Genomic DNA, 9,698 nt, shown 5'->3' on the forward strand with positions numbered 1-9,698 from the left:
ACCGCAGGGCAAAAGAACACTATATATTTCCGTGTCTAAACAGTCATGAGGCACATTTTTAGATTATTAAATGTGACACATTGCGTTAAAATACTAAGTAATAATTGTAATGTTTCTTTTATTGCAATGTTCACCTAAAAAGTAGTTTTTCGTTAGAACATCCGGCTGGTCCTTAGGCTGGACTGGCCACACTGGCCCGGCGGTTTGTTTTGGAGACGGTTCCGAGCCAATTTTCCGAGCACTGTGAATCCGAGCACGTGGTACCGAAGTTTTGTGACCGTTTCTTTCTGCTCCTCGGATTTTCTCTCTTCTGCGTTTATCGCTTCGATTGCTTCGGTCCCGGAAGAACCGTCACAGACCCACCACCCTCCAAGTGACGGGCCGCGACCACGACCAGCGTCTCCCGATGGACGACGACGAGTGTCTGGGAATTATGTGGTCGCTGCAGCAACAACGGACACAGTTCCTTCTGCTCGAGGAGCGTATACAAGCCGCGGAAACGGAAGCGGATGAGCTGGAGGAGAAGCTCATGGCCACAAACTTTACGGTCGCCGCTCTCCTTGCGGAGAAGTGGACTACGATCCCACGCGAGCGGGTAGTCTACGTTCGGTCGGGGAGGTGGTTTGAGGAGACGCTGCCTAGAATGGGCGATCAGCATTTCCGTGCTTGTTTTCGCGTCTCCTCGACCACCTTCCGGTATCTTGTGGACGTTTGCCGGCCGTCAATGCTTCGGCAAGACACCGCCATGAAGACGGCAATAACGGTGGAGAAGAGGGTGGCCATCAGCCTGTACAGGCTCTGCTCCACCGCGGAGGAACGAACAATCGGCCACCTCTTTGCCGTTGGCCAGTCGGTCGTCAATGAGACGTACCGAGAATTTTGCGACGTCGTCATTGAGGAGCTCGAGGCGCGCACAATAACAATGATCCGAAACGAAGATCTCGACAACCACATGCGCGAGTTCCAGGCAGTGCTGGGATTTCCCAACGCCATCGGGGCTCTCGACGGCTGCCACCTGCCTGTGTCGCCACCAAAGGACTTGGCTGTTGACTACCACAACTATAAAGGATGGTAAGCAGACACTGATACTCGTTTCCTGCAGACAACTTTGCTTATTTTATAAAATTTCAGGGTCAGAAATTAAGTACTTGTACTGAAGTATGCTGCACACAAGGCTATAAACCAGATATAGATACGGGTGTAGTCACGCCAGAGACCATTCCCTTTGTTATTTCGTTATTTTGTGCCCCTAGCCAAGTTAAACCCATGATGTCACCAAAGCACCTGCAGAGTGAGCAAATCCAACTGCCCGTGGGTGGGAGGCACATCAAGGATCCATTTCACAAACAGCACTACTTACATTCAGTAGCAAGCAATTTAGCTATGTTTGTTGTGTGCGGTGCTTTTGCTGTTCCTTGCTCACATGTGGTCACTTTGTTTTAGGTACAGTGTCATCCTCCTGGCCCTGGTGGACCATAGATACCTCTTCCGCTACATCAGCGTGGGCACCCCTGGGAGGTGCCATGATGCGAGCGTCTATCGGCGCTCCCCACTGGCGCATCTGCTCGAGCAGAACCAGACTGCTGTGCCAAGGGTCATTGATGGCACGGAGATACCTCCCCTCGTCCTGTGTGATCAGGCTTTTCCCCTGACGAGGAACTTGATGAAACCATTCCCCCACAGCCTCAACCACCCCCAAGGGAAAGGGGACTTTAACTACGCCCTCTCTAAGGCCAGGCGCGTGGTCGAAAATGCGTTTGGTCGTTTGAAGGCCCGCTTCCGCATCGTCCTCAAGCGGATGGAAATGAGAATCGACCACGTGAACACTGTCGTCAGAGCCTGCTGCACCCTACACAATATCTGCGAGATGCTCAACGACGGGGCGGAGAAGCAGTGGGTCGACGCGGCCAGGAAAATAGAAGAGAGTGCAAAGCGCGAGCAGCCAATGCACAGGACCAAGGCCACAGAAGATGGCGCCGATGCAGTGCGGGATGCGCTCGTTGCATACTTCGAGGCGAACCCGCCCTCTCAGCGCGGCTAAATCCCAGACGTTCGCCCTCTCAGCACGACTGAAACCCGAGACGTTCGCACAGTAAACTACAGAACACTAATTGGTTAAAGGGGCACTGAAGCCATTCTTTAAGGTCTTTTTTTATGTTGTATTCTTTACAAAGTGTTAGTGACTACATATATCAAATTCTATAATACAAAACTGTTTATTCATCTCGGGGCAATGGGAAAACATGCGGACTCTTATTTCTCGTGGGGTACAATCTCTGGACCACAGAAAGTCCTACAATATGCACTACATGCCATTAATCTGTCCACGTGACATTGAATTCTCATTGCTATTCCAGGCAGTGAAAAAGAAATAAATATTCCTTTTCTGAGCTGGCTCAACCACTCGCATGACACAGCAGTTTTCATTTCTTTTCAGCAAAGCATGCTTTGTCCACTTATATACAGGTCATTGCTACAGTAAGCATGAAAGCCCAACCAATTGAGATTTCACAGTACAGTCGGTTAGAAATAAAACGCGACCAGCGGCTGCATGGTCTTCACTAGACTCTGCGCTTTCTGCTTCATACAGAGGTTGCGAGTGCGGCTTTTGTTTTGATATGTTAGTCACACACCCGGTGCATCTCGAACTTAGGCGTTCCTCTTTTAAAAGAGACAGCATCGGACAGAACCGTGTATCCACTGTTCGTTCCATGCTGACCGTACATATACGTGTAGGCTCTACATAGGTGCCAGTAATCACGCACCACAATTGTAATAAGCAGCTGCACAGTTAAAATTGCAGACTGGCTAGTTGTTCTTGCTATATCATTGATGTTTGCATTTAGTTTACCTTGTAGCTGCACCTGCGTTTCAGTGCCTACTAACAGATTTTTACCAGTTTTATGACGATTGTCCCATCCTGAGCAAAATATCTTGAATCTGGATTCAAATGACAGAAGCATGTAGCCCTTCAATGCTTCCAATCCAAACTCAAGTAAAAAGAGGGATATTACTCAGAGTTTCCGTTTTTATTTTTCCTTCCGGGACCTCATGAAATCCAGGAAATCCCGCTGGAGCTGGTTCGACTCTTCCATTATCGAAAACTGCCGTTGCCGGTCTTGGTGGGCCCTCTCCCTAGCTTCGGAAAGCTCTTTCCTTTGTTTCCTCTGCTCCTCAATGAACAGCATGAGAATGTCCCCCTGTTTCATGGAGGACTTCCTTTTTTTTTTTGGCCGTTCCTCGAGGGGTTCTTCCTTTAGGTCCACCACCTCGTTGTCGTCGTCTGGCCCTTCGTGAGGGCTGTCTCCAGGTTCCTGATAAAAACCAATGGGTGCTCATGAGAAAGGTTTACACTTGATGATGTATGCATACCGCATTATACCAGCATATATCAAAGAGCAAATCGGGCGAAAATAAGGTGCATACTAACTTTCAGTGTAGGACCAGGAGAAGCTGAAATAATAGAACTAAAACATGCATTTTACACTTGGGTATGAAACTAAAACAAACAAAAGCGCCACTAGCAACAGTTCCATTATCGTTGCCGTTACAGCTGCCGTCACCCTTGAGCACTACACCTCGTAGAAGGTGTGCTTCCCTCGTTTTCCTTACTCTGCATTCTTTTCTCGACACCGAAAAGAAATCAGAGTTGACTTTTTAAGTTTTGTCGACGCTCTTCTGAACTGGAAATAACCACATTGTTATTGGAGTTAAGCAGTTTATGCTGCCAAGACGGATGGAGAGCTGCTTCACATGTATTCGGCGTGCCCCACTGGCTTTTTACAAACAGACCCTAACAAGTGCCACAGAAAGAGCTGGCGGCACATGACTATCACAGGTGCGGGGCACAATTTATGTATGCTCCACCCAAATGAGTTTTCTTAATGTTTGCTTAGTTTGCATTATTAAGCTACAGAAAATCCAGTTTTTTATGATTGATTTCACCGTGCACATGAAATAGCACAAGCATGTCTTTACGTGCCGCGGGAAACAGATGAAATTTCTTTGGTGATGCCAAATGTCACGTCTGCTTCCGCACACTCAACAGTTGCTTCGATTCCAGCTTATAACGACGAATCAGTAACTCGTTATGTTAACCATTCTCTCCAAGCTTATTAAAAGGTTGAATCGCACATCTCTGCCTTCGTCATAATTCAAGGCATACGAAATCAGTAAATACCTCAACAACATCCGCAGGGAGCGAGTCATTCACGAGACTTGGGTCGTTGACGGGCAGGCTCCCCAAGAAACTGTGAAGATCGTAGTAAAAGGGCCAGGAGACCTTTCCTGACCCAGTTGTCAGGCTTTTCTTTTTAGCCCTGGAGGAAAATAATGTAGGGGTGATGCGATTTATTCAGCAACAAGGGCTTGTTGCCACCTATATACAATCTTTCGTCTGCATTTTCTTTTTACAGTGCAGATGAATAGCAGCAGGGCGTTGGCAATTAATTTTTTCATTGTCAATTACTCCCTTCAAAGCTCCAGCTAGAGCTAACCAACCGAACAAAGATAACAATTCATTTTGCCTCAGAGCCACCAAGGCGGCACGACGAGAACACAGCTAAATAAGGTAGTTCTAATCAAAACATTGAGTGTATCGCGTCAAGAAAAAACTTACCAGGTCTGGTTACGACGTAAACTGGGATATATATATATATATATATCCGGCTTATATTTAGATACATATAAGCCGACCTAGCAACACTAAAGAGCGTGTTTGGCACAGTTCTGCGAGCGCGACCCAGAACGGGAGGCACTCACTTGATCGAATGACGTTTTAGCGAACGCCCACGTATCACCGTATGACACTTTAGCGAATGGTCGGACGCCGCGAAGCGGCGTTTTCGGGTGGGCCAATATGGTATACATTTTTGTAATGAGCCACCGCAGACTGTCGCCGCGAAGAGGCGTAAGCGCAGCGCGGCAGATGGGTTAACGCGCGCCCCCGCTCGCTAAAACGTCGATTCGCTCAAATGTCGCTGTTCGCTAAAACCTCATTCGCTCATGCCCCAGGACATAAGCATCATTCTGAAAACAGACTCACCTGTACGTCTGGTTCAGATTGTCTATCTTATCGCTGACTTGCTTGCGCGTCTTGACGATAGACAGTCTCTCCAGGCCTACACGGATCGTCTCGTAGACGCCGGAGTTTCTTCTGTGCCGCCGAAGTTCCGCCAAATTGTCCTGCCATAGCCGAATGAGAGCCCACGTCTCTGACTCGGACCAGTGCACTCGCGCGTTTTTTTTCTTTTCGCTGGTGCCGCTAGAGCTGGCACCCCAGTTCAATGGCTCATGCGCAGATGAGAGCATCGTCACAAAAATCTCCTGCGCCGAAGAGCGCGACTCGTCGTCGTTCCGTGTGGGAGCAGAGGTAGCAGCCATTGCGTCTCTTCCCGCCGCTGTTGCCGCCGCCGCTACCTGTTACCGGGAGTAACATTTTGTTCCTATTGTATCACGTCTGTGGTCCCCATCTATTTTAATACTTTGACTTCCTAAGATTCTAGTACCAACGACGCATTAAACGACAAGAAAACATAAACGATCATTTTTATTTGGAATTTATGGGTCCGAGGCTACTCCCTGTAGCTGCAAACGGAGATCGGGAAGCTCCGTTTACTCCTAAGGGACCTTTACCGAAAGGGACCTTTACGCCCCGTCTGAATACGATCTCCATCTCCCTTTACTATAGGGACCTATGCTACAGGTACCTTTAGGTTACCGTGTGAATGGGGTATCAGAACCGTGCGCTTTGGTTTGGACGGGCAAAACTTTGGGCGAGCGCGCACGCGCGCACGCAGGCACGAGCGCACAAGCAAGGTGCAACTGCGACAGACAGGCCGGCCAGACGGCGAGAGAAAGAGAGAGAGAGAGAGATCGCGTTGTCATGTTGGAAGAGAATAAAAGGGGGGGAGGAGAGGGCAGCCAGACGGCGAGAAACGCGGAGCCGGAACTAGCTTGCCCTCCACCGATTGGCCGGGACACAGGCGCGCCCTGCTACGTCACCGCGCGTTTTTGTGCGCGTCCAGAGAGAAGTTGAAATCATCCAACTTCTTCGTGCGCGCCCGGAAGGAGCGAAGAAGCGGCGCGACGTCACGAAAATGCGTCACATCCGCAGCCGCACGACCTACAGGCGCAAAAAGAAGCGTTGGTTTGGATCGCGCTTTAAGCGACGGAGTGGTTCTCCAAGTGTGTGCGCCTGCTAGGGTGCGGCCTACCCTATTTCGAACCCTCGTCCTTGAGTACCGAGCTTCCTACCACCTGGCAGGACGGTAGTTGGTTTTATTTCGGGGGATCCACCCATGTCAAATCGTCCTCCAAGAAGGGGGCAGGGGGGGGGGGGGGGGGGGGTCGATTGTTTGGAGGGTAGGCGGCCGCCCCCGTCGCCTCCCGCCTCCCCCTTGGGTCTGCCCCTGGATTGACAGAAGCCCGCATCGCCCGCATCGTGAGTGCACTTGGGCTGTTGTAGTGGCTCTAGGCTGTTGATGCTGAAGCCTTTCATCCGCGGCTTGCCGTCAGCTGATCCGGCTGCTCGACGGTGAGGAAGCGGCGAAAGTGACCTCTGAAGCAAATCTAAATCCTTGTTCATCCAGTTATCCGGTGTCAAAGTGTGGAAGGTGTCCAAAGTGTACTGAGGGCGGGAACTACGAGCGTTTTGCCTTGCTTTCGTAACCGAAACCAGAACAGCGAGATAACTGCCTTGCGTACTCCAAAATGATGGAAGCAATAAGTTGCCAAAACCTGTTTTTAGGGTTTCAAGCCGAGTAAACAAGACAAATATAATTAAACTTCGTTGTCTGTATGCAGGAGGACTTATATAACACAACAATACATTCTCTTTCCAAAACGAAAAAGAAAGTAAAACTTAGTCCGCCATATATGGCAGCAACTTCTCCACTGCAAAACCTATGCTGGCAACGTAAGCGGTTTTAAAGGGATCATGAAATGATTTTAAAATCGAGTGTCATCCACCGCACGTCGTAAAAGGTGTGAAAAGAAACACAAAAACACAAAAATAGGGAGCCAAAAAAAATTATTTGCTATAGAACTTTTAAAAGAAAACTGGACTCTTTTGCGCCTTCCTTCCTTCGCCTGTTCACTACGATGCATCCGCGGAAATGGAGCACGTCAGCCAAATCCAGGTCGCCTATTGGGTAAGAGCCTACCTCACCAGCACCGCGATCGTAAACAATAAATAGCCGGCGAATGTTTCCTAAAAGTTTTGTTAAATAATATTCAGATCCACATTTTGTAGCATAATTAGAGATGTGTGGCGAAAATTGCCAAATTTGATAGGATGGATGGATGGATGGATGGATGGATGAATACGGCTGAGCCCTTTGGATCGGGCGGTAGCTTACGCCACCTAGCCATTTTGTTTTACCATTTAAGCTTAGAATATTTAAATGTGAAATCTATATTCACTCCGCAGTGCAAAGAATGTGAGGCTATGAAACCCCCTTGCCATCAGTGGATAAGAAAATACCTAGTTTTCTCTCGATTTCTGCCACCATTCACTTAATCTTTGCTTGGTAATCTCTACAGTCTTGAAATCCACTCTCCCTTCGCTGTCTCTAAAACCCAATGACTTTATTAAGTCTATGTTGTCTTGGATAGGCATAGGGTGAAGCCCTTTACAGTAGAGTATCAAGTGCTCAGCCGTCTCGTCCTCCTCTCCACAAGCAGTGCACACTGTATCAATTTCCTGGTACTTCACTCTGTATGTTCTGGTTCGCAGAACACCCGTTCTTGCCTCAAACAGCAATGAGCTTCCCCTAGAATTGTCATAAATGCTTTCTTTGGCAATAACTCTTTTGTTTAATCTATAGCTTTCCAGAGCCGTCTTTGTCTGCATTCCCTCTAGCCACCAATCTCTTTCTGTGGCCTTAACTTTCTTCTTAACTGAGACTTGCTCTTCCGTATCTTCGCTATAGCCCAAAAACTTTCCTCTTAATTTCCTAGTGCGCTGTCTCCACTTTGTGTCTACACTCCTCATGTATAAATAGCTGAAAACCTTTCGTGCCCATTGCTCCCCGTTCATTTGCCTCAACCTATCCTCAAATTCTACCTTGCTCACCGCTTCCCTGCTCTCAAATGATGCCCATCCCATGTCTCCTTGTACTCCCTGGTTTGGCGTTTTGCAATGTGCCCCCAAAGCCAGTCTACCTACTCCGCGCTGTTTTATTTCTAGTCTCGCATGCACTACGGATTTCATGCATAGCACTGCGTTTCCAAAAGTCAAGCCAGGCACCATGACCCCTTTCCAAATCTCTCTCACCACCTCATACCTGTTGTAATTCCAAAGTGCTCTATTTTTCATTACAGCTGCATTTCTGTTGCCCTTACCTATTATATACTTTTCATGGTCTCTGAGATATTCTGCACCATCACATATCCATACTCCTAGATACTTGTATTTACTAGCTCTCTCAACTGTAATATTCTGTATCTTCAGCCTCTCAACTTCATCCTCGTTAAAAATCATGACTGCCGATTTTTCGCTACTGAATTCTAAACCTAATTCCTCTCCTTCCCTACCACAGATGCTCATTAATTCCTGCAACTCTGTCCTGTTGTTAGCCATTAGTACAATATCATCTGCATACATCAATCCCGGTAAGGATTGCTGAATTTTTTGGCCTAGCTTACTGTAAGAAAGGTTGAACCCAAGCCCACTCTTCTCTAGTCTATCCTCCAATCCTCTCAGATACAACATAAACAGCAAAGGCGATAACGGGCACCCCTGCCTAAGGCCTCGTCTTATCTCTATTTTCCCTGTCGCCTTTCCTTCCCATGTTATAATCACCTTGTTATCTTTGTAAATGTTCCTTAATAGTGCTGTTAGTCCTTCATCTAGGTTTAAGTTCTCCATTATGTCCCACAGGTTTCTTTGGTTCACATTGTCATAGGCACCCTTGATATCCAGAAATGCCAGCCAGAGCTGCCTGTTTTCTTTTTGCGCTATTTCTATACACTGTGTTAGAGAAAATAAATTGTCCTCCAACCTTCTTTGTTTTCGAAACCCGTTCTGTAATTCGCCCAGTATGCCCTCGCAATCTACCCATTCTTCCAGTCTGTTCTTTATAATCTGCATTACCAACCTGTAAATAACCGGTGTCACGGTTATAGGACGATAATTCCTAATATCAGACTTATCTCCCTTTCCCTTATATATCATACTCATCCTACTAAGCCTCCATTCATCTGGAATATTTCCTTTTGTTATCATGGTACTCACTACCTCCCTTAGTTTTGCCTTAGATTTAGGACCCAAATTCTTCACCAGCTTGATAGGGATACCATCTGTGCCTGTCGACGTGCCACTAGGGACTCTTCGTTCCGCCTTTTCCCATTCTCTTTGTCCAAAATCCGCGATGTCACAAACTGGACTGCTACTTCCTTCGGTTCTCCTATCTTCCACATGTAACCGTTCCCGAAATTTCTCCTCCATCACTGCTCCTATATATTGTATCGCATCATCTCCCTCTAATTGATCTCCCTGATGCGAGAGTATGAACCTCTGTCTAACTTGCGTTGTTTCACCGAGTGAGTTCAAGTGCTCCCAAAACTTCTTGGCAGCGTTTCTATCTTTCTTACTTACATTACTCATCCATTCCTCACCCTTTCTCTGAATTTTCGCATTGATCAAACTGGATGCCTCTCGGCGACATGTTATAAAATTGTCCCATTTTCTTTTTACT

The 9,698-nt window shown here is 47.4% G+C and overlaps 3 protein-coding genes across 3 annotated transcripts; 2 read left to right on the forward strand and 1 right to left on the reverse strand.

Annotated features, from left to right (window-relative positions):
* The first annotated feature begins 406 nt into the window (after positions 1–406).
* LOC121838535 lies at positions 407–1,075 on the forward strand. The gene has a single exon (XM_042294841.1). The coding sequence runs from the start codon at positions 407–409 to the stop codon at positions 1,073–1,075; it is 669 nt and encodes a 222-aa protein (XP_042150775.1).
* Positions 1,076–1,405: 330 nt separating this feature from the next.
* LOC121838398 lies at positions 1,406–2,041 on the forward strand. The gene has a single exon (XM_042294631.1). The coding sequence runs from the start codon at positions 1,424–1,426 to the stop codon at positions 2,039–2,041; it is 618 nt and encodes a 205-aa protein (XP_042150565.1). The 5' UTR covers positions 1,406–1,423.
* Positions 2,042–3,029: 988 nt separating this feature from the next.
* On the reverse strand, positions 3,030–5,382 carry LOC121838536. The gene is made up of 3 exons (XM_042294842.1): positions 5,045–5,382; positions 4,181–4,319; positions 3,030–3,314 (listed from the first exon to the last, which is right to left on the reverse strand). Exons 1-3 carry the CDS (start codon positions 5,380–5,382, stop codon positions 3,030–3,032), a joined length of 762 nt encoding a protein of 253 aa, XP_042150776.1.
* Positions 5,383–9,698: the final 4,316 nt, after the last annotated feature.

Source organism: Ixodes scapularis, unplaced genomic scaffold (genome assembly GCF_016920785.2).
Source record: "Ixodes scapularis isolate PalLabHiFi unplaced genomic scaffold, ASM1692078v2 PGA_scaffold6__148_contigs__length_123643588, whole genome shotgun sequence".
NCBI lineage: Eukaryota > Metazoa > Arthropoda > Arachnida > Ixodida > Ixodidae > Ixodes > Ixodes scapularis.